Below are 27277 nucleotides of genomic sequence, written 5' to 3' on the forward strand. Positions count from 1 at the left end.
TGGTTCCTTTTATCTTTGGTTTTCTGATTTTATTAAATACTTGAAGACAGTTCAGTCATGCTTGGTTTCACACAAAGTTGGCTGGCTAAGCAGCGGTCCAGTGGAATCCAGTTTTCAACAGGTTAAGGTAGCGCTCCGTTAGTTTCCCAGCCTGATGGATTTCCAGCTGTTCTAGTGCAATGTCCTCAGTGGGAAAATCTTTCAGACCCTCAAAGTCACCCCACAGCCTCAGAGATGTTACGTGGATTATGTACACTGAGAAGATGGCTCGCGCCGTGCCCCAGACCCGCTGGGCAACGCGCCGGATGCAGACCCCTTACGTGGCTTCGCATCTTCCCGAGCGCTGTGTCTCGAGAGCAAGGCCACAGCACCGCCACGACCTCCACGCTGTGGGTTTGCTGCACCCAGCTGAATGATGGCAGGTCTCCTGGGTCCGAGCCCGTGGGAATTCCCGGGACACCAGTGCGGAGGCCCAAGAAGGTAACACGGCCTTCCCACCCCGCCCGGGCAAGAGAAAGCCCCAACTCCGGCGATGTCGGAAGCCTCCATTTTATTTACCGCGGTTCCCCCGGCCGAGCGCAGCGGCGTGGCACGGCGTTCGTTTCGGGGGTCTGCGCTGCTCCCCCGGCCCCCCCGCCGCTCCCCCGGTGCGAGGGAGGTGGGGCCTGCTACCCTGCTACCTGCCGCTCGGGGCCGGTGCCCGGCCGGCGCGCAGGGTGCCGCTGGGCGGCGGCGGGCGGGGCCGCTCCGGGGCGGCGGAGCGGCGCGGAGCGCTCGGGTGGCGGCGGTGAGTGGCGGCGGCGGCGGGGTCGCGGGGGGGCCGGCGGTAACCGGCAGGGGAGGCGGCCGCAGCCCGGCAGCGGGGGACTCCCGGGCAGTGGTGCCGCCCTGCCCGCCGCTCGGCAGCGGGGCCGTGCCGGTGTGGGGCAGCGCTGGCGGGCGTTTTGTGGCGTAGGCGAGCGGCGAGAGCTTTCCCCGATGCGCTCTTTGTTCAAACGCTTTATTCGCCAACTGCTGCTAACGGCTCCTTACTCTTCCTGCCAATGTTGGGTCTGTCGGGCTGAACTGGCATCCTTACCCTTCACTTAAGACCTTGCGGTCTTTCAGTGTCAGATCTCCGCATCTTATGCCCTAAAACATTTTTTAACCAGTTTTAGCAGAAGTAGGCACGGTTACTAATATGAGCTGGACTTGACTTTCCCTCTTGCATTGCTAGCAGAATTGTTGGCTGTCTCCCACATGCCAAGTATTAACACTGGTGTTGCGGACTGGGGCAATCCATGTGATCTTGGAGCGAGCGTGCAGTGGTGGTGTGAGAGGAGTAGTAGGGTCTTGTAAAGGGAGCAGATCGGATCCATAACCTGTATTAGAATGAAAGTCACCCACTGTGTCATTTCTTTCACAATTATTTTGCTGATACACTCCATAATTTGAGAGTTCAGTCTTATAAACAACTGTATGCAGGAGTAAAGCCTTAATCATGTAATGACTTTGATGGATTTCCTGTGATAACTATCCTTGTGCAAGTAGAATGGCTCATGTAAGGGCAAGTGCTTTCATCAAGGTAACGAGCTGCATGCAGGGTATGAGCACGGAGTATTGCAGAACCTCAGCAAACCACCTCCAGTCTTTTCCATAGTCTAGTCCAACTGCTGTCTTGGAAATGTCATTGGAAATGTCCCTTTCCCCTTCCAGCCATTGTGCTGTGCCCTTGCACCACATCCTACAGAGATCTCTCAGTGTGGTGTCCTCTGCCTAGACCCATGCAATCAGTTTGTCTGATGCCGATTTGGATGGGGTTTTGTTCATTTCAGACTTGATGTAGCAGGTTGGAGGACTAGAAAGAGGTAGCCTAGTACACATAGTCTGAGCTGCTTGGGATTACTGTCACTGTGGATCTTTTACACTTTCTGTTGCCCTGATACTTGGTGGAAACTGAAGGTTACAGGTAACTTCAAGTATAGTGTTAGCAACCTTTAAAACAGAAAGGCAAGTTTGATGGCATTACCTTTTGTTAACAGCTTCATTAATGTGAATTTTCTATTTTGTTTTCTCTTACACAACATAATAAATGATAATTTGGACTCCAGTACCTTTGCAGATACGTAATAAGATGAAAAATGCAAATATATATTTGTCTTGCTGTTATAAAACAAATACAAGGAAAAATTAATTCAGTGATTTAATAGACATGAAATAACTTTCTGCACTGGTTGGTTGATTGGTAGTTTATAATTTGGACTTCTGGTTATACAGTGTATGGAGCAGTACGTTGCTGGAGCAGTACGTTGCTAGTGCTGTAGACCAATTCCTGAAGAATATTGCACCTGAAAAGTTGCGTTGACTTAGTGAAATTGCTCATCTGTTTCTAAAGTGTGTCAGTAGATGACTTAATGCAAGATCAATACAGTTACACTTCTCCAGACTGAGCTCCGACATAGTCAAAAAAATGCAGCCCTGTGGCACAGGTGGGATGTGAGGTTTGCAAAGATTCCAGAACTATCCAGCCCAACAGAGAATCTGGGTCCATATCTGCAAAATTCAAAGTGGCTCAGTTCTTACTCACTATAGTATAAGTGCAAAGCACTTCCCACCTTAGACTTTATGACTGACTAAAGTTTAGTATATATAGATATTTATGTGATTATATATGTATACAAATGCTTTTTCTGCTATGCAAAACCAAGTTACTTGGATGTTACATGAACCAAAAGTATAGTTCATGGGCTTTTTTACGTGAACCAAAAGTATACTTCATGGGGTTTTTTAGATCATTGTGAGTTTAAATACTTCTCCACTTAAGCTGTTTGCTTGTGTTTCTGTCAAAGATTTGATGGAAATTTTCTGAAAATGAAATGTCACAGATTCCTGTGACCACAAAGGTGGAGATATGCCGGGTGCAGATTTGATGACTCAAAACTCTTTGTCCTTTAGAACCCACAGCACAGGTTTTTGGCTGTATTCAGACATTTGGGAAGTAGATCTCCATTTAGACTTTTTTTTTTAGTCTTCCCAGGAGCCAGTTAAGTGCAGACTTAACTAGCAAAAGTTAAGTTTTACAACTCCAGAAGTGTTACTGGCATTGGCTTTAGTTTCAAAGTTAATATTTGCCTCCACTTGAAATGTGTCTTTATGTACTGGCCAGAGAATTTGCTGCAGACAAATGTACAGCTATGTTTTCTGTTACCAGAAGAAGATAGATGACAGTCAAAGAAGAAATGAGAAACTGTACTTGGTCCAAAGAACTGCTTAGTACAGGGCCATTTCTTTAGATTCTAAATAAATTTATTTAGAGATCAATGTTTACTGAGAATATTTCACAAGAAAGCACTAGCTGCAAGTGCAAGTGCAAATACTGGGACGATGCATAAGCATTAAGAGAAGGCTAAGATGTTACTCAGCTTTGAACAGCTGTGAAAATGGACACTCAGTGAACAATCCTGTGTGTATGTGGGAGAGACTAATATGTTTAATACCAACAAACACATCTTTGACTGCTTAATCTCTGCTAAAATCCACTACAACTTTGACCAGAATGCTTACTGTGTCTGATACTGTTAGAAGTGTGTTATTCATTCACATTTATTTATTTATATGAACTCTCACTATATAAATGAAAAGAAAGCACACATTGGTTTAGCAAACTGGGGAGTTGATTTTATTTTTTTTTCCCCTGAGGATTTTCAGTAATCCTTATGTTTGTACTGTGGACGGTGTACGTGGTGTGGTTGGTCTCAATATCTTTAGTTATGTAACGTAAACATCAAGCTGTGTAGTAAGTCAAACAGGGGACAAAGCAGTGTGACTGTAGTCCCTGTTGTACATCAGACTGCAAGCTTAGGTTATGATAGGAAGAGCTGAATTCTGTGGAAAGATTGTAATTGATTTTAATGAGCTCTGGATATGGGCCAAACTCAAGAATCGGTGGCTTGACTATATTGGAATGCCACCAACATCATGTTGAGTCATGCATACACAGATACATATACATCCTCTTAAAGTTTAAAATAGCTTCCAAAAGGAATGCCAATGCCACAAGCATAGATGCCATTTGAATTTCATCAGTTTCTTCTAAATGAATTCAAACACGTTCTGTGAGATTTTGTTACTTGACATTGGTTTTAGTGGAAATGTAGTCAGACAGGGCTGCATCCCCCCATCATTCCCTCCGATGAGTTTCTATGCCAATTCTTCTGTTTAAGGGCAATCTATTGTGTAGTTTAAGCATAAAGCTAAATAGATTCCTCTCCATCTGAAGAGGTTTATCTCCGTATCTTTGGTTGACAGCTTGTATGTGCAGTGGAAGGAGTGTTACAGGTTAGAACTTGAAACCACCTCTTTGGTGAGCAGCAAACACTGGGATTTCCAGATGATGTTATTAACAAAGTTAGTTTTAACTGGTGTTCCTCCCTCCCTCCTCCTGACTTGTCATTCCCCCCATAAATCTTATGAGACCTCATCAGGTCATAGCTTGCAAAGCCAAGTGATCATGCAAGACTCCGAACATTCTTCTGACCAACCAAACCCAGGCAAAACTGCCAAAATACATACTTGGGTGAAAAGCTTGAAAGCAGGATCTTTAATGAATCAGAGCCTGAAAATGAAGAAAGCACCCAATATTTCCAATATATCCGCTTGTTTAAGCCATCACATAGTTTTGCTGACTCAGGAATGCTGATTTTGGGGTGGCCGCACTACTTCAAACTCTTAAAACTGGAGGAAGTAATAAGGATCTTACTTCACAACTTCTTTTTAAATTGCTGCTTAAAAGCCTGAGGGGGAAAATGGTGGTTAGTGCACATACTTACCTTGCTTACAACTTTGACACCCTCTCTAGAGCTAACCTCAGCAAAATGGAATGTCAAGGATTTACAGCTTATCCTGTTTTCACTGCCATTCTTAGGCTTTTCACCTGCTGTTCCAGCCCTTTCTTCTTTCTGCTGAACATGCATTTCTTAAATTTAACTGGTATTTGCTAGTAAGAAGAGTCTGCCATCATTCATAGAAGTCTATTTAGTATTATTGCTATACTTTGCCAGAAAATGTTACAGTAGCTTGCAGTCAAGTGCATCCTTTCCCTTCTTCCAGTTTACACTTCATAAGACCATTTATGTATTCCACTAGGTTATGTGGGAAGGATACCTTGCAGCACAGAAAGGGTTAATGCTGCTTTAGTTTGGCTGGTTCTTTGTTAGTCTTCCAGTCTTTGCTCTTTTGAGTGCCCAGATTTTTTTATTTTTATTATTTTTTTTTTTAGATTGCTACCTTAGGACAGTTGGAGCTGCAGCCATTGCCATGCGATCACCTTGGATCATGGTTCTGGCAAACCAACATCTTTTCCCAGGCCTGGAACTTGCTGACTTGCTGCAATGACTGCAGCCAGATAACAGGGGTGTAAGGCTCTTTCTTGCAATGTCAGGATAAATTTTATCCCTATGATTCAAGAAACTATTTGTATATTCCTAAGCACTGGTAATGGCAGGAGGGAGAAGGTTTAGAGAAGATGCGTTCTCTCATCCTATTTTCTTTGAAAGCAGTGTCAGGATTTCTGAATTCTCCTGAATTTACCCTCTGTTTTTTATATTATACATTTCATTATCTCGGCAGGAGGAAGTAAAAGGGGGAGGGAAAGAAAGCAGAGGAGGTAAGCTGCGTGGTTTACTTGACATTTGAGAAATGGTCCAAGAGTTTCTCTATAAATTTAAACTATAGACCTGTGGTATAATTACCCAGGAACGTGCTACAAATGGGGATTGTTTGTGAACGGTGATTGCTTAATTTTGTTGCTTTTACAATTTATATGTTATATTCAAGTCTGCCAGCATATGATTTAACACCTCATAGGGCGCTTGTGGATTTATGTAATTGATTCTTTAAATCTTAGTAAAAAAAAGGAGATGTCAACACAATGTTAGAGAGAATGGGGCTTAGAAAACCGTCTGTAGATTGAGAGAGTAAACTCAGCTGGAGATGGCATTTCAGAATTGCCTTGTGTACAATACTAATGAAAGTTCTTTCCAAAATCCTTTGTTCTTTCATTGCAGATATATTAAGAAAGACCTTATTTACAGATGCACAAATCTTTCATTTTTAAAGATTCCGGTCCTTTGAAACGTAGCATGCAGCTGTTCCACATCGGAGTAAATTTCAAAATCACAATGCAATGTGTTTGTGTGCTTAGAGTTCAAGAGCAATACAGTGAGGAGAAGAACATTAGACCATTTGTATACCTGTTGTTAACTACCAGCGTGTACTTCTTTAAGCATTTATTTTTTTAATGGTTATTTTCTTTTTTTGGATCTATCTTTCTTACGTTATCACTTTGTTGCTACTGTGCTGACTGAGGACTGGACTTAATGATAGTTAAACTCCTAAAGCTGTAGGTTCTGCAATAACTAAAAATGATATCATATTGTACAAGAAAATACATTAAAATGTTAAGGTTCTTACAATAAATCAGCTTAAAAGCAAGAAATCTGAGTCAAGGAAAGACTATCGTTTATCTCAGAAGTTCTTGCATTAGTTGATTTGTCAAGCTTTTAGGCTATGCAAAAGGATTTATATTATCTTTTTAATGCGAAGCAGTGTAAAATGACATTAACTAGAAGAAAGAGGAAAAAAAAGGAGTAAACCAGTCATTATTGTTGTGATGAGTCTGAAGAAACTATGTTATGAACAATACCACCACAACTTTTGTGGATTGGATTAGAGGAAGAAAAGGAATACAAGCAATTCACACGCTCTGATTCTGGTGATCACATTTCTTCTGCTCTGCTGGCCCTCCAATGATGGCCATTGCCACTTGCTCTTCATTCTGCAGTTACAAGAGGGATACAAATAGTCATAGGGTGTGACTTTGATTTTATTCTACTGTACATTACACAGCATCAGCATGATCATGTGCCCTCATTCCTCCAAAGGAAAAATATTTCAGATCTTGAACAGGTTTTCATTTTGGTGGAAGGGGTGTTACATTTGTAGTGTGTATGGGACTTTTCAGAGATAACATAGTTGCTCTTCTTGTAACTGATTCTGATCAAAATAAAAGGTTGATCATATCATCACTGATACCATTTTTACTGATGACCAGTGGTTATTCTGCAACATTCAATGTCATTTCCTTTGGATGTTTTTTTACTAACATCCCATTATATTTAGCAATGACATATGAATTCATGGTGAGAAAACTTTGCACAAACTAGGGAAACAATCAAGAAGTCTTACTAGTATTTAGCATTTGTTGCCTTCATGAAATATTAAATCTCATCCGCAGTGAGAAAATACTACAATATAGGTATTGCATAATCAAGACAGCAGTGAAAACCATCTTGTATCTTAGCTCATGAACCTTTAGTTGCTTTTAAATACTATCTAGTCTTATACACATTACATATCAATAGTTCTCAGTAGATGGAGGGCTTGCTTAATATTTTGATGACCAAAGGGAGCTCTCCGGGTGTAGAACAAGCATAGCTAATCTTTACACTTCACATTAGCTTATCTCCAGGCAATATATGGAGTCCCTTGAGGACTTGTTTATTACCATGCCAAACAGTATCAGTTATATTAGCCTCTATGTTATGTTCCAAAGGAGCTGTTTCCATGAGAGGATCTAAGTTTGTGTTGGTGCATAGGCGCTGATAAAACCTGTAGAAGGGGTAGGTGACTTTTGAGCTACATGGCACATGGTGACAACTGCTCCTCTTCCTGCTCAGACCTGCAGTGTCGGCTGGTATTTCATAGTGTGGAAACTACTTAGATGGATGGAACTGCTTAGTAGCAACGGTTCAGTACCTGAGGCCAACACCAGTGGATCTCAAGTACGTTCTGTTTAAAGACTAGCAATAGGGGCTGGAGTGGTGAGGCTGAGAGTGGCATTTATCCTAGGAAAGCTGTAGGTATCTCCTAATCTCTGTGGTAAAGCAAAAAGATACTAAAACAATGGACTTATGTTTGTCGTGGCTCTCAGCTGCAGCTTTTTCAGATATTGGTGATCCTGGAATGATAGATAGACCCATCACCGCAGTGCATTACTGAAGTGTATGCGCAGCTCTGTGGTTGCACTGTTTGAAATGGGAAGGACCAAGCAGAGATCCAGTTTAAGCATGTGATTATGTGACTTAGTGACACAGAGCTGTAGTTTATTCAACAGTTTTAGGTAAAATTCTTCTTCAATTAGCTTATTTCCTGCTTCTGGATATTTATTAGATATTTTCCTTTCCCATTATGATGGGAACAGCTCCAGCATATTTAAGAGACAATTGGGAACACACTGAGATATTTAAAGATTCCCAGAACTTGAATCTGAGTAATGCGTTGGGCTGCTGTGTAAGGACTCCGCTGTGCTGTGGGTCTGTTCTGGTGAAATTGGCTCAGTATGAGGTATTTTTTATTATGTGGTGATTTTAAAACTCTGGACAGGCTGGGCCAAATCATGCAGTGCAGTCATTGATTTCTAATTTAACTCAGCATTCTGATGCCAGTGATCCTGTAAGAGTTCCCACGGCTGAAGGCTGGCTAGTGAACTTAAAGTTATCCTGGATATTTATAGGGTGCTTATTCTTGTAGGGGCTTTCTGGCTGTCCTTTTTGAGCAAGGAAGGATGGGGAAAGTCTCTTAAAACACAGTTGCAGGCACTAGGAACTTTGGGTTCAGTTGCAGTTTATGGATTCTGGAATAGTCACTGAATTACTCTGCCTCAGTTCTTCCAGCTGTATCGGCAGTGTGGAGTAATAATATATTCTGTACAGAGGGATACAGGTCTGGTACTTGTGATTAATCTTGCAGCTATCAAGTAGTAGGAGTAAATTTATTATTACTTGATACTTTCTACTGATTTTGCAGTTTGTGGAATGAACCAGGTACTGTATTTGTGCCTTTATACAGAGGAAAGCTAACAAAGAAAGCATGATGTTACCATTGCCTACTAATTTGAGTTAAATGTCAAGGGTATGTAGTTTTTACTTTTATTTTTCTGTTCGTTTCCCCTTGGAGCAATAAAGCCTGCAGGCAGGACATTCTGGGACCTCACTGCCCTTCTCTGAAGGTTAATGGTCACTTTATCTTTAGCCTTGTGTTTGCAGGCACTGGAGTCAGACAGCCTTTTCCCCAGTTGCACTTCTGTGATTTCCCATATTATTACTTCAGTCGACAGCCAGTGAGATGGTATCAGAGATGACCTTCGCTTTTGAATTTTTATTTCAGTTGCAGTTGAAATTCGGGATGTTGATGGCTTTAGGAATATTATTCCAGATGTGCGAGTCCCTGGTTCTCCTCTTGCTTATACCTGTACAAACAAATCGGGAGTAATTCTGTTGAAGAGGTGGGTCTACATTAGTGCAAAACTAATATACATGGGAAGTCATTAAACTTGATTGCTATTCACAGCACAAACAGTGGCAATGTCAGTCTGTTCTGTCTCCAAGGGAGTTTGGCAGGAGTGTTGCAGGGACATTGATTGGATCTATCCCTAGAGGGGAATTTGGAAAGAATGGGGTGTAGAAAACTCAATTCATTATTCACTTTGTCTCAGGATTATTTGTTAAGACTAAGTAACTGTTACCTCTGATGTTCTACATCTAGGCTAGGCACTGGTCCATGTGCCTGTAGCTACATACTGTGTTCTCACATTTCTTTCCAGATGCTCGTCTATATTGGTGCCTGCCTGGACAGCAAGAAGGAAAAGTTGTGTTGTTGGAACTTAGTATTTTTTAACATGGTGTTTTCTTATGTCAGAATGTGTAGAAATAGAGCTCCTTTGTTCAGCTTCTGCACTCCCCCCACCCCTTAGACAAAAGAACCACAGTTTCCAGTATATAAAATATTGACCATGCTAGTATTTTCACAGGAAATACCAAGCTCTTCCACTGTGTCAAAAATAATCTGCTTTTCATTCTGACTCATTAAAATCTTAGATTTTAGATTTATGGTCTTGGATGAGAAAAGCAGATATATGAGAGGCAGCACATCCTGGCTATATTGTCTATTTATATAGGGATGCTGTTATTTCTCTGTAAATAAATTACATATTTATAGGCAAATCAATCCTTGTAGATTTGTAAAATGTTGAACAAACGCTTATGTGTCTTTATCTATCTTATTTGTTTGGCGATTGATATTTTCTGACACTGAAGTCTGAGGTTACATCTGTGATCCTGTTGCAAATCTAGGGGAAATTACCTTTTGAATGACACATAGCTTGACCTTCATCTGCAGATAATCCAGGAGGAGTTCATGTTTGACTGTGGGGACACAAAGGACAGATTTAGTATCCCAGTATCTCTTTGGCCATATTTTAGAGTTCAGTAATGCAGTGGATACCCCATACCAAAGTTTATCTTCACTCTTTCCTAAGAGGTGAATACAGTGTGTTTGTGGTAAACTGCAAGAAATGATTCAGACTCAGAATTACCGAACACTGGACTCAAAAAGACTGTATGTATTGCTGCTGTCTTTGAAATATTCTTTTTATTGAAGGAGCTTGCAGGATTTCCTCTAACAGGGAATAACAACAATAAAAATCCCCCAAATCCCACACATTGTACATGGTGTAAAACCAGACATAATTAGAGCAACATACAGTAATTAGACTCCAGAGCAAGTATTATGTCAGATTCTTCAGGCTTATATGCATGAATAAAAAGCTGATATAGTGCATAGTTAGAGGCCCCTGACTACACTGTCTCAATTTTAGAGACAGGATTTGACCCTCATTTTCCTCCTAATATTAATCACAGATGGATGTATAAACTCTGCAAGGCAGAAATCCTCTTATCTCCACTTCTTTGTTTTCTGCAGAGTACTGTGTTTGATTCCAACCCGGTTTGTTTAAAGCTCTGATAATGCAGCATTTAACAGTGATGCATGTTTAGTTGTTCCTTTAGTATTGAAAGGTTTTTGGTGAAAATTTCCAAGCCAGGCCCATTTGCCAGCCTGGGAACCTCACTTGTAAGAAAGCTGAATCCATTTCTGCTTCAGGAAAGTATTTCCTGAGTCACATTTATGTTAGCACACAGGTAAGCAATCCACACCAAAAGCAGAGAGAATTGGGGTATGGGAAGAGTGACTTGCAATGTTATGATTCGACTTCTGTGCAGGGTTGATTCCTGGTTGTAGTGGAAGGAGTGCTTTACATGCAATTCAGCTGGAGCAGCACATTTTTGTAAATACTTGGGCAAGATCAAGTGCAGCATAAAATCTAATCTGAAAGTTCTCAATTAACCTAGGCTTCATTGGTCAATGGTAAAGAGACGAGAACTGGAATTCTGCTGGATTTGCCCCAAATACCTCATTTGATGTCCAGACACTGACAGGGTTACTTTTTCAGAGTTAAACAAATGAATAGAAAATGTCAGTTGTTGGAGGGTGTGCAGCCCTGCCCTAAAAGGAGGGGAGGGTCTATGCCGCTGCAGGTCTTCAACTGTGTTACAGGATGCAGGAGGGCACATGGTGCTTTCAGGCTGGCAGTGGCTGGGAAAGGTGGGGAGGCAAAATAACTGAGAAGTGCAAAATGTTGCTAAGGGTACAGATGCAACATGAATGTTAAGAAATACACAGAATCTTCATTATATAAAATCCAAGTGCATATAGATCAGTCACAATGGTGGTAGGGGGAGCTGCAAACCTTCAGTGAATTCTGACCTGATAGATGTGTTTTTTTCAACAGCAGAAATTACCAGAGGAATGCAGTCAAAATGCAACTTTGTTACAGTGACTAGGAGAGAGGGAACTAGACTGGCTTTTGGTAGAGGCTAAAGGCTAAAAAAGGGAGACAGAAGTCTGCCTTGTTAACCAGAAGTCAGTTCAGAGACGCCAGAATATAGAGAAAATCTGAAATGCTACGGTCTCTCAGCTTGCTGTAGGATTTCTACTCCTACGCCTATGTTTGTTTGAAAATAATTACAAAAAAATACAAACCAAACATCCATGTTTAAACACAGTTGGTGAATCACGGGATTTCCTAACTGTGTGACATCTGGTCCATCCCTGCTGCTTTGCACTGTGTACGTGTCCTGATCGCGTGCAAGCCAGCTCTGAGTGGACTTTTTTGCAAAGTGTGAAGTGTTCACTAGCTGAGAGCCAGAGAGGCAAGGATGTAGTTAGCCCTTAGAGATCCAGTTGTAAGAGGCTTGAAGAAAAGCAGTAGATGTCGGACACAAAATGTATTTTGAATTGCTGGTTATGTGTGTAGCTCCTCACACCTCTGCTGTCAGGCTGCTGGCATGTACCCTGTGTACATGTATATGTGTAGGAAGTGACGGTGGAAACATGCCAGTGTTTTTTAGCTCACTTTGAGCTTCCCCTGTTGGATTACTAGTTGCTGTTGGTTACTTATGTTGAAGAGGCCTTTTTTTTTGCAATGACGCAGGTGAAAGTGCCAGAGAAACAAGTAACTCTGATTTTGGGAGCTGTGTTTCGGTGCAAGCATTTCTCAGTGATCGGGTTGCTGGGCCTTGCTCAAACTTGCCTCCCTCATTCCCTTTGCAGAAATTGAGAAACTTGTTGGGAAGTTTATCAGGCGCTGGGAGCTCTGCTGCTATCTCTTCATCCCTGCCGGTGCTGCTGCGGGAGGGCAGCTTGCCACCTGGACTGCTTGTTCTCCTTGCAGACTCAGAAGGTGAAGCAAGGCCGATTTGGATGTGCAGTGATCACAGGAGGGTGGTGCAATGTTGGGTTGTTGAGGGAAAGTGGCGACACAGAGTTTGAAGAAGTCAGTGGGGAAGGCCATAATTTTCAAATTAAAGTGAGCCTAGACTGGTCTATTTCAGTCAAGCCAAGTCACAAACTTTAGAGGAAATCCAGATCTGATTCAACTTCCAGGTGTTTAAGCTTGCTGCCTTCCCTATCTTTAAGAAACATCTTTACATTGCCAAAGTCCATATTCTGTGTCTATTTGGCGTTCGTCTACTTTCCAAGCTGGAAACAGTTTTAATTAACTAACCAGCAGCAGAGCGGCCCATTTACTTTAGCACTTCAGAAATGAAGAGCTAACGTCTTTGGCTCTTTGGCTGTCAGACCTGGGGTACAGTACGTAACTGCTTACTCCCACTGATTTGCCTGTGGATGTAGAGCCATGATGTTTATCAACATCTCAGATTTCAGATCTGTACCCAAAAAGCTCAATGTGTAGCCTCTGGGAGCTGTGCTAGTGATAGGAAGGCAGAGCAGTGAATAATAAATGCTGCCATAGGATTGTAGAATCATAGAATCATTTAGGTTGGAAAAGACCATGAAGTGGCTTGGAGACTGATATGAAGATAGAGAATCAAAAAGGATTAAATCCTGAGGTGGTGTAATTATTTTTAATGAATGTTTACTAGTCTGTGCCTCTTAGAAAGTAAGGAGGTTTCTAGATGGTGAAATGTGTTTTGCTAAACTGTCAGTTCCTGGGAACAGGGCTATGTTTGACCTAAATGGAACCCAACAGATGAAGATTTGCATGTTCAAGTAAGTAACTTCAAGACAAAAATAAATGAAAGAAAAAATAATAATGAAAGGAAGCATATTCTGAAGGCACACCATCTGAGGAGGTTAGGAGACAGGGAATCTGCTTCATGTTAGCAAAAAGTTTGATCTTCTGAAGCTTGTGGGCCATATTCTACACCAGTTGAAGTGATGAAATTCTTCCAAAGCCGTCAGGATTACACCCTTCCACTGGCTTTAGGGATTGGGTCTTCCCACTGGAAGGCCATTTGATCTTTCTTGCTTTTAAATACAATTGTGACTTTCTCATGAGGTCTCTTTTATTTCTTACTATAAATGTTTCCATTGGCAGCATTTTCTGAACTAAATGCCAGGCAGGTTTCAGGTGCAATCCTACATCCAAGGGTTTGTATATTAAGCCCATCAGAAGGTTTCTTCAGTAATCTCCAGGAATTCCTTCTTGGTGGTCGTTACCCAGTAGTCGGATCCTTAATTTTGACCTCTTTTTGTTTGTTTGTTGTTTTTTGGGTTTTTTTTGTGGGCTTTCTGATGGGTGGAGACTAATGCTTTTTAGCTACCCTTTTCCTGTTAGGATTCGGAGTTCACCGTGAAGTTATCTTGACTAGTGCAGTAGTGCAGTAATTCAGGACAACAGTGAAACTCATTTGGGTAAAACTTGAAGTAGTGTCATTGTATTTTTGATTCTTTGTCTTTTCCCAAGAGGGAGAAAGTGTATCTGCTTGAGGTCAGGTTTGATTTGCAGTTCTGTGGATGGCATTGAAGTTGACTGCTTGTAGAGGCTTTCTCTTCCTGCTAAGTGGGAAACTAGACTAGAATATAATTTGGTTCCTGTTTGTGATGGCTCTTGCATTTTATTATTTGTGTCATGGCTTTCCTTTGTGTGGGAGGCTTTATAGAAAAATGACAAATGGAGTTGTCTGTTCATAGATTGGAAAGTTCTGCACTGTTACGAATTTGATGTAGCTGAGTCAGTTATGGGACTTCTCAGCTGAGGTGCATTTCTCAACCTCCATGTCTCTTGTATGGGAAAGGTGTTAAAATAAAATATTTTTCCCAGGTATTCCAGAAGAACTGCTCCACCCTAGATCTGGTCTTGTTACTCAATGCCTTTAACTCATATAGAAACACTTGTATAAATACTCCCTCTTACTGGCTTGCCAGACCCAAGGATTCAAATACTATGTACTAGGCTGAAAACCAAAAATAAATTGGTTTTCTTCTGATCTTTTAGGAATGAGTGTAAATCTTTCCTTTGCAATTCTGACAATTATGAATTTATTTAAATATGCAAGCATGTGGGTTTTTTTCAAGAGCTGAGATTCTCACCAAGACATATGACTCCAGCAACAGGCTAACACTTTGTTACTGGCTGCTGGTACTCCCTAGCTGTGTGCAGGCAGCACAAACAATGTCTTGCCTCATCTCTCTGCTTTTACCTCAACAGGGGTCATTAACAGCCATGGTGTGGATTCATTTCCATATGAATTTAATACAATGTAATGTCAGAAATGTGTGTGGCTATGTTGTCCCCAGGGCTTGGGTCACCCCTGTGAATGAAGCTGCTTGAGGTTTATGTTCCCCAGCATTAAACCATAGCCATTTTCCTCCTTCCAGACCCAGTGAGGGTCTCCTTTAGTTGCGGTAGTAACAATGTTAGTGTACTGTCAGAGGGCATCACCAGGCAGTATTTTTCTCGTATGGGTGTGCTGGCTACTTTAAAGCCCAGAGCTTTTTGCCTGACCTTGCAATATTGCATGGATATATTTATTTATTTATTTTTCTTCTGTTAATGTGCAGAATAGCTTGTTAGAATAGATTGTGATTTACAGTGAGATGGGATAATGCCTGTTCTGGAAGGTCCCATGCACCCCTTATGTGCTGGAAATGATTACGGTTTTTAGTGGTTATTTCAAAGATGTTGCAAGTATCTTCTGTAGCCTTTCTCTGCCTAAAAAATAACAATAAAAATTAATCTCCTCAGGGCTTCTTCACATCTTAATTACAACCAAGCCTCTCATTAGTCCCACAGGGAGACAGAATCAAATGCCATATGGTATTTTACACTTAGGATGCTGTGCTTACCAAGAGCTGGAAGGAGACAGGAAAAGGGGGAGTTAACAATTCATAACCATGTATGGAACAGGCACAGCCCTCCTTGGACCCAGTTCAGCAGAGTCTGAGGGCCTCAGATCAGGAACTTTATCTGGCTAGTAATTGCATCGGCATGCTGGCTTTCTTGTGTGCGTGTGTGGGCATTTGGTGAGCAGGATACGAAGCAGAATCTTTGTGCTGGCATCCACACACAAGGATGAATTAAATGCACACATGCCTCCCGGGAAGGACCATGGCTGGATTCTACGGTTGCCTGAAAAGTAAAAAGTAAGTGCCATGCTAAGCCCTCCCCTCCACCTTTCCAAACTGAGCTGAGGCTAGTGGGTACTTTGAAATTCTGTCTTTGTTGTATTTTAGCAGCAGCACTGAAAAAAATGCTTATACCTTGAGACTGAAGTACCATTCTGAGTACAAAAGTGTGAAAAATCATTCCTGCCTGAAATACCAAATTGATCAAAATTGGTCATGTTTTTTTTCTTCAGAGGTATAAACATGAAATGCTGAAAAAGGAGTTAAGAATCTTTTCCTCTCTAATTATAACAAGAAGGAAAATGTTGTCTTCCTTATTGATTAGCTATATTGTTTATTTATTAACACATAAAAATGAGAAATACAGAAATGCACACTGGCTTTTAAAAAATGTTCATTTAGAATCTGGCAGTAAATGCTCTTTGAGAACTTGATGTGCTCAGTTTTTATATAAGGAACCTGAGGTTTGATTCTGTAGTTGCTCCCCGTTGAGAGATTTGGTTGTATTTAAAGGAAATATTTTTTTTTATTGCTTCACTGACATAATTCTGTTGGAGCAGACTGTAAAGGTAGAAGAGGATGCAACAATGCATGTTAGTATTTGTGCTTTAAACCACCATGAAGATACATTCTAGTTTTCTTTTGACATTGTCCCTGCTAAGGAATGGAACAAAATTTTCTGTTGCAAAAACTGAACAGTGGTTTTTCATCATGTTTTGCCTTAGCAGACTGTAGAGGGCTCTATTCTTGCACACAGTATGAGATTACAGAAAGTGAAAATGCACAGTGAAAGGCAAGCAAAGTTGTATCTCAAGGCTTAAGATGTGAATGCTGATAGCTAAATGTATGGGTAAGTCCTATTTAGCAGAGGGAAAAATAGGTAGTTCAAAGATTCACTCTTTCTCCTTGTCTCTCTCCTAAAGGTTATATCCCTCATACCAACAGTTTGTCTCACATTATGCTAGTGGAAAGAGGCGTTTTCAAAGGCACATCAATCTTGTTGGATTTCAGGTAGCATTTCCATCCCATATTGACTTTTGTCTTCCTTTGAAATTTCTAACAGTGTCTATGAGAAGGAATTAATATTTGGAGAGTAAGTCTGCCTTAGATAAAGGGGAAGAATGCAATCAGAACTAGCAAAAGGGCTAAGAGTGAGTCCTGATGAAGGTAGGAGGATTGACACTTGAAAGAAAAATCAATTTACATTGTTTGTTTTATGCTAAGTTGTTTTTCCCCCAAACCCTCCAGCATCTAATGAAGTTAAAACAAACTTGGAGGTCTGAGAGAGGCTATAAAGGCCGGGTGGGTGAAGCTTTTTTCATGTGGCATACAATCTCTTCTTTACTGGTGGATCTCCACCTGATCTGTGGGGAATAGGGTTTTTTTTCATCAACAAATTCTTCTTTCTTGTTACTCTTCAGTTATGTCTTTACACTTGATATGTGTATAGATTGTATTCCTTGATCTGTTCTTTCAGCCTTGTGATGTGTTCCCAAGTGGATTAGTGCAACTATTAATACTCTGCAGTCTTTACAAATTTTATATGCTGCTTTGGCTGTGATTATTGGCAGTTAAAATGAATCTAAGACACCAATTGCAGTAACAGTGATGTTTTTAGCCTGAAATTAATTTTGGATTAAATTTAGTTGGAGTTTGACATGAAGTGTTTGTCCTTCTGGACAAATGGGTCACTGGAACGGCTTTCCTAAATCCTCACATGGTCATTTGACCTGTAGGAGTTACTTTGCTTTCTGAATGAAAGCTGTTTTGGAATGAAATTACTTTTATGTTTTAAACAATTGGCTTGGGTGCCAGTAGTGATTTAGACAAAGCAATGTAGAGCTCAGTGAAGGCCATAAAACCTGCCACTGATGCTGAGAAAGAGGGGGTCCATCCAGGGCTTTATGCTGCTGGATCTAGCTAACGCACCTGGGCTGTTTTAAAAGTTGCTTTGGGTAGTGCTCTGCTGTGTTGCTGTCACATTTACTTTCACTCCCCCACATTTTTCAAGGGGAAGCAAAGGCTCTGTCTTGATACATGGATAATGTATGGCTGAATCTGATCTTTGTGCAGAGTCTCCTGTCTCTGTGCTTTGTTAATGTTCTTTTATGAGATGTCACAAAAAAAAAATAATGCCCAAAGGTATCCACCAGGTAATTCTTCATCACAGCCCCGATCTTGGCTGCTATTCCACTGAAATGAAAGTTGTAGATTGCTTTCATATTTCTCTTTGACCAGCATCTGGATTCTGAATAATCTTAAATTGTTATTCTACTATGTTTATAGCTCATCATCCTTGTTGCAAAGTTTTGTTGTGCTTCATCCTAGTATGGTGCCAGAAATAAATATTAGACCTGGACAGATATGATGAAGTTTTCTAAAGTCTGTGGAGGGATCTTTTTATACATTGCTCAATTTTTGGTACTAGCCAAATATATAGTTATGAGCTGAAAATGTGGTTGCTTGAATAGTAAGGTTCACTGATGGTCAACACAAACTGCCAATTTCCAAAGACAAATATAGTATGCTAGAAGCTATATAAAATATTTGGCTGAAGGCTTTGCATGCCAGCTCAGAACTGGTTTCTGTAGCAGACTGTAAGGAAATGTATTTAACTGTTCTGTACTTAATGTGGTCACTCAGGGCTTCATGGTGCCTTTCATGAGCAATCCCAGAATTATGGACATATTTCAGTTTGAATGTCTTTGCTATGCCAAGCTCTGCACTTCCAGTGGGATACTGTGTTCTTTTCTTATAGTCCGAAATGATCAGAAAATTTTGATGTGCACTCTTGTCCTGCAAAGAGGTTCAGCATCTGAGTAAACTGAGTTGAACAAGGGATGCATCAGTGTAATTTTCAATACATTTTTGGATTGTTTGAGATGGAAGTCATTGCACATGTGGAATGATGTTATGACCATGAAATTGAGTAAAATGTGTTTTCTGGATTAGGTGCTGTTTCTGTGTTGCTGTAGCTTGCATTGTTGCCTGTTCAGATGAGCATCAGGAAGTGGTTTTGGTGTTTACTGGGATTATTGCAAAGATGGTATGGTGCTGTCCACATGATGGATAACCAAGTAGGCTCAGATGTCTGTTCACTGCTTCCCACACCTTCACCCCAAGCCCTCTTGTTGGAGAGGCTTGTAGAGGACAGTGGAAGGAGTGCCAGAAGTCCCTTGGTCCTTGGTGCGTAATACGCTTTTTACAGCTGTTATATGTGTGTGGAGTCCTTAGAGCCTTTGGTTCCCCCTCCACAGCAAGCAGCTGCTGTTTTAGCTTGGACACTAGCAAGTGGATTGGAAGTGTTTTAAAGCTCCACAAACTGCTATCAAAGTAGCAACTTGGCACTGTGAGTAATGGGGCAGTTTAAAACGCTTGGCTCTTCTCTGTCAGCAGCTCGTTCGCCTCCTGTGGCCTCTCTCACTTTTTGGAGGCATGTCATCACCATGGGGTCTAAGTAGCTATGTTTATTGACTGTCCACAGTACATGACACTGCTCTTTGGCACAGTTTTAGATATGGAGCATCTCTCCAGGACTCACAGGTTGTTTAAAGTGAGATGCTGAGTTCCCTGGCTATCCCTGCCTGTGGCATCCTCCACATACCTGGGCTTGGCTTGGCTCAGCAGCGGTCCATAGGCTCAGTGGGGCTGGCAGCTGTCAGGAGGCCGTGTGGCTTCCATGTTGGTGCATGCTGCCTGGAAGCTGTGGCAGAGCTAGTGCTGTGGTCCCATGGTGATCTAGGGGGTCTGCCTGTGTGGCCAGTGAATTCTGGTGAGGTGAAATTCTTCACATGAACACTTTGGAATTCTGAAATGTGTTTGTGTACCTGTCTTTACACCACTTTAACACAATATTTCCCAGGGAGGGCAAGAATTACTCATTTTCAGTTTTTCCATGTTTTTTTTTATTGAGATGAAAACATCTGAGGATGAAAGGTGCTTCCTGCCCAGCAAAGCTAGTTCATCAGTGCAGAGACTCCCTGGATCTACACAGGGGTGACAATACTGGGTATCAAGAAATAGGTGCAAGAGGCACAGCATTGGACAGAAGTGCTGTGCTTTTGTAGAAAGCGGAGAGCTCTCCCAGCTGGGGCCAAGTCAGAGAGGGTGAGCTGAGGTGGAAGGAATCCTTGGACATTGGGAGTCTTTCAGTGGAATCTTTGAATATGCAACCTATGAACATGTTCCTGTACATGGCAATTATACAGAGCATTTGGACATTTGTGAGTATTTTGTCTTCAGCCCACAGGAATTGTTCATTACAATGCCTGGTATTAAATGTGTGGAGGCTTAAGTGCTGTTTTCTTACTTAAGAATAGTAGAGAGGGTGAACAAAAGCAGTCAGGAGGTAGCAGAGCCATGGCACTGCAAGCATTTGAGCACAATTAGTACAATAGTGCTGTATTATTAACAAAAAGATCAACTATTTCTCTTTGTTGATTCATTCCATTTGATTCACCTCTGTGCAAGAAGCTCAGTTCTGGCTTAATACACCAGTGAGTCACTCCGCGCCTCCGAGTCCTTGTTCTGTTCATGCTTCTCCCTGGACAGTGTTTGTTTTAGCAGCCACCATGATGCGGCGCGTTTGCTGTCTGTAGGCAGAAGAATTCCAACCAGGCATGCCAGTTTGCTTTCAGCAGAACATCCCTTTCCCTATCACTAAGGTGCTGAGTATTTGGCAGATATGTACCTCTAATGCTGCCTGTCCGACTTCTCTTGCAGTGGAGCAGAAAATTCTTGGTTTGGGACAATCTGCCGAGTGTGATTCTCACTTTTCTGCACCATTTGGCAGGTTTTTTGTCTACATTATTTTGCCAGACTGAGCAATGAAAACATCTTGTCATAACTTTGCCTTGTGTTCTCTTCTTATACAAAAACTTCTGCTGCTCAAAGTGTCTAGCTTGTACCTTTACAGCCAACTGGAGAGATGAATTTGTCATTTCCTCCTTGTACAGAGGTCTAGAAAGTTTAATAGCCGTGTTGCGAAGGCCTAGAATTGGCTTTAGAAGCTGAAATCTGTCTATAGATAAGTGAGACAAAGATGTAGTAGGTCCAATCTGTACTTCCAGTAGATAATTACCTGAGCTGGTGTAGGGCAGCTAGAGCTGATTACTAGCCAAACTTAGGAAAATCTGAGATAAGTCTGTCTGTGGGGAAATCAAGAAAATCCCAAGGTAATTCCAAGGTTGATTCCCCCCCGTAATTTCTCCTAAAGGTTGCTGCTATAAGAAAACAGTTGAGCAGGAGGTGCTGTGCTCTAACATGATCCAAACGTACAGTTCTGCATTAAATCTGTTGTAGTTTCAAGGTTGGTGAAAATATGATGGATTAAGGTGTTTTAAACAGTATTTTGAATACAGCAAATAATAACTGCAAACTTTTTGATTTTTTTAAAAATCTTGTTATATTATTCATAATAATTTTTATCAAGATGGCAGGTGGCCCTCCAAGACTCCATTGTGGGAGTCACTGTTTAAACAAACAAACAAAAAAAGTCAACCAGTTCATGTCCCGTCTGAGTTTGCTTGCAGATGCTGAGCTGTCACTGATCATCACTGCGTTAACAGTCAGGGTTGTCCTAACAGCTCAACATTTCCAACACAACGTGCATGAGAAAGCTGAGACCTGGGCCACATACATCATTATTCATTTTTTAACTGTGTCATTATACCGGTGTGTTGCTGCTGCATTCATATAGGTACAAGGTATTCTGTGGTCTATCGTATCCTGCCACCATGCTATAGCTTATTGGTACCTTTGTGACTGTTGTGGTTTAACCGCAGCCAGCAGCTAAGTCCCACGCAGCTGCTTGCTCCCTCCACTTGTTGGGATGGGGGAAAGAATCAGAAGAGTAAAAGTGGGAAAACTCATGGATTGAGATAAAGACGGTTTAACAGGTAAAGCCAGACCACGCACACAAGCAAAGCAGCCCAAGGCGTTCATCCAGCACCTGCCATGGGCAGGCGGTGCTCAGCCATCCCCAGGACGGCCGGGCTCCAGCACGCGTGACGGTGCCTGGGGAAGGCAAACGCCATCGCTGCAAACGTCCCCACATTCCTCCTCCTCCCCCAGCTTTACACGCTGAGCATGACGCCATACGGTGTGGGACATCTCCTGGGTCAGCTGGGGTCACCTGCCCCGGCTGTGCCCCCTCCCAGCTCCTTGTGCCCCCCAGCCCACTGGCTGGCTCTGTGCCAGCCCTGCTCAGCAATAGCGAAGACACCCCTGTGTCAGCAGCGCTGTTCCAGCACAAATCCAAAATGTAGATCCATACTAGTTACCGTGAAGAAAATGAACCCTGTCCCAGCCCAAATCAGTACACTGTTAGAGGGGATTGTAGCCCTCTCCACTGGAGCAGGGTAACTTGACTGTGCAGACAAAGCTGCCTGATTATGATTTTTAACCATCTAGCCAGAGCTAAGGCAGCTTTCCAGCTTCAGATTTTTGTGGTGCTTGTTTCTTTTGGCCTCTGAGTTTCAAGAATCTGGTGCTAATTAGTGAACTACGTTTGACTTTTATTCATGATGAATTCATTTATGCTTATTCATTCTCAAAAATATGTTAACTGTGTGCTTTTGCCAGGGCTTGTAAGTATTGCTCATCTAACAGCGTGGTTCTGATCCACACAGTAGTTCGGATACAAATGGCATGTATTTGAATGCTCTAGCTCAGAGTTATGATGCAGACATCATGTTAATCATCAAGCTGTCTGTGCACATGGGAAAATACAGATCTGACAGAGGTGCAGAGGAGTTGTTTGCTAGTTCACTCTAGCAGTCAAACTGCTTTCCATCATCTCCGTTTAGTGAAAGGAATGTTCCAGAAGTGGAAACTTCATTGCTTTCCTTCAAAAAAAGCAGATTGTCTTATTGCTTCCTTTCTTGTAGCCTTGGCCTGTGAAGACCTTACAGAATGTCTGTTCACATCTGATTCCCCCCGCCACTGCCTACTTGTCAGTACCCCATCTTGCAGTTCTTGCTTTTTTGTCACCCGCCTGGGTTTTTCTACTGTCATGCAACCTCTCTGCTGCCTGATGCTACCGTATCACCTTCTTCAAAACACAGTTGAATACAGCTTGATACTTCATTGGTGCAAAACAGCATTAGCTCAGATAATCTTATTTAATATGATCCTATTTTAGAGAGGTATTTGTGTCTGGAATCCTGGAGAAGCAGGATCCCTTTTTTGTGGTTGCTCATACTAAAGAGGAAAGTCAGTAGATGCCCTTGGGACAGGAATGGCTCAGAAGCTGCTTTAAGCACATGTATTACCTCCCTTGGTTCTAACAGTTCTCCATGTGCTTCAAGACCAAGTGTACTTCAGAAGCTGCCTAACTTGAGGCTTCAGAGAGAGCAGCCACGAGTGAAGAGCAGGGACAGCAGGAGGTTTCCTTTAGAGCAAAAAAAGGGAGACCCCCAAAGTTCACACATAGCTGCAGAAGAGTTCCTTCTACAAGGCTAGAAGCTGCCTCAGACCTTCCTTGATCAGGAGCCAAAATGGGGTCTGAATTCCAGAAATACCCGCAGGCAGTGGGAACTCAGGGGGTTTAGCCAGCCAGACACAGTATGTTTCAACATAGGAAGGAGCTGGCTTTGTTTTTATTTTTGTGTGTGTGCAGGCAGTAGATGTTGCCCCAACTAGGTTTTGGGACTTCACATGAAGAGAGATTTCCTGAGCTTCCTGCCAAAGGCAGCCTCTGAGACCACAAAGCCTGTGTTTTATTTGCTTTCTTGTAGCCAAAAGATGGCTCACTGTTTTTATGACAGTTTGATCTTCAGAGTGAAAATTTGTAACACAGTTCACCCTGGAAATTTCTGTTAGCCTCTCCTTTTTTTCAGTGTACTTTGAATTCTTGGGCATTAAATACCTATACTATCTCCTCTTGGTAGAAATGTGTCCTGGGAATTTTGATCTGTCTGAAAGTTTGGGGTTTTTTTTCGCCATCCTTAAGCTGCTTTTTAACCCACAAATTGAGGGATAAGTGACTGTTTTGGAAAAACCTTAAAAAACAGAAAGATTTAAACATAGTCTTAAGTCCCATGTTTCGGTTCTGGCATTCAGTTCACTATTGTTTCAGCCTCATTTCCCCTGCAATATTCAAACAGCTTAATTTGGTAAAAATGCCTCCAGACTCTTTCTTTCAGGCCCAGGATGAAATGATTCTTCATATACTGTGAGAATTAGGTCTTGGAAATCAGTGTGAGACTCAAATACAGGAGTATGGCAGATATGCATGCTACTCTTGCGAAATTTTATGGGTTTTGTTATTCATCTTTTTGTTGGCAGTGTCAGTGGGTATGATTCCAGCATGCTGGTCTCCCATAGTGGAGGTAGTGCTTAACTTCCCCATAGGGCTTGTAAGCTTTCCAGGCATTCAGTGTGACCATCTCGATTCCACCGGTAAAGAAACTCAAAGCTGAGTGATAAATAACTTGACTACTGCTGTCAGTCCAGTAATTTGCCCTTTTATCCAGCGGTAGAGCCAGGAAAATCAGCCAATTCTCCCAAGTCCCAGCCCAGTAGTCTCCATCTGCTAGGATATGTTTAAAAGATGAGCTCTGTCTTAGAGATTTTACTGTTTAAACTAATAATTCTCACCTTCACAGTTTGCAGATATTGGCAATTTCCATGGAGTTTTTTCAGACATGCAGTTTTTCAAGCCCCTGTAGAGCATGTTGAAGCCGGCTGATGGTAAACTCCTTTCCTTAGCTACCTTTTGCTGATCCCCGTGAAGCAGCCCGTGGACTCCCAGGGCTCTGCACACCACAGGTCAGATATCAGTCATCTAACTTTACGTTGGGAGGCCACAGGTGGAGCAAAATTAATTAGGAATTTGGAGAGGGGGTAAAAAGCACATGCACAAGCTAGAAAACAGTGGCCAAATATGCCCACCACCCAGGTCTGGGATGGAAAATTATGTGCATTTGTTGAATTAGCCACATGGAGAGGCAGAGACAGTAAGCTTTACTTTTATTTCCATTCTTAACTCTCTGACATCTTGACTCTGCCAGCATGAGGCATGCCTGCTGTTTAGTGATAGTGGCTTGATGTTTCCTGTTGCTTTGCTCTTTGAAACTGTTTCCAAAGGCAGTAACACTTACTGGGTGTAGCTCCCAAACTGGCAAAGGCAGCCTTTGGTTATATCCTTGATTTTTAAATGTATGTTCCCCCTCCCTCCCAACTACTCGAAATGCATCCGTGTCAAGTAGATCTTAAGAGTGTCTCTTACTGTTGGCATGGTACTAGCTCTTTAGCACAGTTGCTGGATGACTACTGCTGCTTTTCCATCTTTTTAGGAAGAGTGGAAGAAGATCCCCATTCCAGCTGTTTCCTGAATTTCCCCAGTGTGGTAGTGTGAAGAAAAAGAATTACTACACGGGAAAAGCACTGACTTATTCCTATGCTAATGCCAAATAGTGCAATTCAGCTGGGTCATTTAATGTACATTCCTTAAAAATAGAGGCAGTCTGGGCCCAAAATACTGGCTGAGCTCTTGCGTGTGCTTAGATGATGACCATGTTAGTGCCAGTCTTGGTCTGAGCAAAGGTCTGTCACATTTCTCCTGATTGGTGCAGATTAGAAAATACACTGGAAAAACTATGTGATAAATTATTATCAGGGACGGGCTATTCAGAAACATTTTGTTTAGATTTTGGCAAACAGGTAGATATTTGCTCTGTTGTCTGGGCAGATAGAAACTTGCAGTGGAGATCCTTGCACTGACAGTAACTACACAAGGTCATGCTAACAAGCACTGCAGAGTGATTAGGTGTACAAGGGCAGCTTGAAGTGGCATGTCCAAAACAGGTTGATCTATCTGGCCTGGGTGCCAAGCGTTGCAAAGCTATAGTAGTTTCAACTTCAGTTTGGTATCTTGAGCTCAGTACAAACTAACAGCTGCTCTGCTGCTGGTACCTGCTGCAGCTTTAAGGTGACACAGGCCTGCGTGTGCACGCTGCAGTTGTGTTCCCACGTGCAGGGTGACCGTTCTGCAGTGATGTAGCAAATGGCATGACTGCTGAGAGGGAGTGGAGACCAGGCAGCGTGCAGGGGACGGAGGCATTTACTCTCCCAGTTCCTGGACTGGTAACAGAGTGCATTTCCACTTTTTTTCTGTAGTAGCTTATGAACGTTTTTGTCTCATTTGCCCTTCCCCCTGCTTATCCTTTTGGCTTCTCACACAATTACAGACTGAGCCTGTGCGACTGTATGAAAGGCATTTCCTCCTGTTACTTTTTTTTTTCAGTCAGCTTCAGCCCACCAGCTGCTTTCCATTAGTGTTACACACACACTCACTAGGAGAGCAGCACATAATGCTTCAGGCACTGCTGAATAGCAGAAATCCTTCAGAACTGCTGTCAGACAGAGGCTTCTCAAAGCAGATTGTAGGTTAAAAGAGTTCAGCACATTGGGGCCTGTCTTCTGACAAGCCTTCTCAGAGAAGCCAAGGTGTGGGGACAGAGGGCAGTGAGGGGGTGTTGGCTGAAGGCAAAGTGTGTGAAAGCTGTGAATGGATCTCTTTATGTGAATGGTTGTTTGCTCTGGAAATCTCCTCAAGGGTAGGAGGTGAATGCTGCCTGTTGCTGTGGGTAATTATGACCCCCTGGTCATAACTTATCCTGGGAGAGTATTCTATTGATATTAAATATTATCTAGGTGCTTATCCAGACTTCCTGATCGCTACTATTACTGTATCATTGGTAATCCTTGGAAAAGGACCTTACACTTTCTTAAACTCTCCCTCCTGTGAAAATGACAAGAGCAATATTCAGTAACAATGTAAACTCTTCCCCTCGCTGTTATCAATGGAGGCAGTAGCAAGAGTCCTAATGTAAACTGCTGTTTGTGCTGTTCTCTTGTGCTTACCTAAAACGGCCACGGTCTGGCTAGGGACATACCAGCTAGGAGCTGGTAAAAAAAGCTGGGATTTTCATCCTAGAAACACTACAGTATACAAGAGTACAATGGGATCAGCTGTGCAAGGTCAGATCCCAGTTCCTGCTGTCATGTTGGGTCGTACGCTGTTTCAGCAAAGGTGTGTGGGGATCCCACACTATTCAGCATGTTCCCTGAACCTGGACCTGGAAGTGCAGTTCGCTCTGCTCATTGCATGGAGGGCAAAGGGCTTCTATTGAGCTTCTGATATGCTCAAGGGATGTGAAAATGAGATAGGAATCTTGCTGGCTCTGCTGCTGCTTTATGACTGACTGAAATCCTGTTCCATGGAGTAGCAGAGGGTAAACTTTACTTCACTTAAGTGTCATTGGATTAATGAGTTCATTGATAGTTAGCTTTGTAGGGTTCCTTGAGAACAAAGCCATCAGCCACATTTTGTCAGAACAAAGTCCTCTAATGTGCTTTAGTAAGACTGAGTGAAAATTTAACCTGTCAGTCACCTTTTTGCTGCGGTGAAAATTTAACCTGTCAGTCACCTTTTTGCTGCGGAACGTAATCTGAATACTAGACCATCCTG

The 27277-nt window shown here is 42.2% G+C and overlaps 1 protein-coding gene across 7 annotated transcripts in view; it reads left to right on the forward strand.

Moving 5' to 3' along the window:
* Positions 1-529: 529 nt before the first annotated feature.
* Positions 530-27277, forward strand: part of KIAA1210 (KIAA1210 ortholog) — a 74874-nt gene continuing 48126 nt past the window's right edge. Inside the window, exons 1-2 of one of the 7 annotated variants that reach the window (XM_055727426.1) lie at positions 15619-15822; positions 16728-16815. In XM_055727426.1, the coding sequence (XP_055583401.1) occupies positions 16763-16815 (53 nt within the window). In that variant the 5' untranslated portion in view covers positions 15619-15822; positions 16728-16762. Of the gene's footprint in view, positions 788-15618; positions 15823-16727; positions 16816-24410; positions 24574-27277 lie in introns of those variants that run through there. The other 6 variants (XM_055727427.1, XM_055727429.1, XM_055727428.1 and 3 more) reach the window with 6 other exon arrangements.

This window comes from Falco cherrug, chromosome 15 (genome assembly GCF_023634085.1).
Source record: "Falco cherrug isolate bFalChe1 chromosome 15, bFalChe1.pri, whole genome shotgun sequence".
In the NCBI taxonomy this organism is placed as follows: Eukaryota; Metazoa; Chordata; class Aves; order Falconiformes; family Falconidae; genus Falco; species Falco cherrug.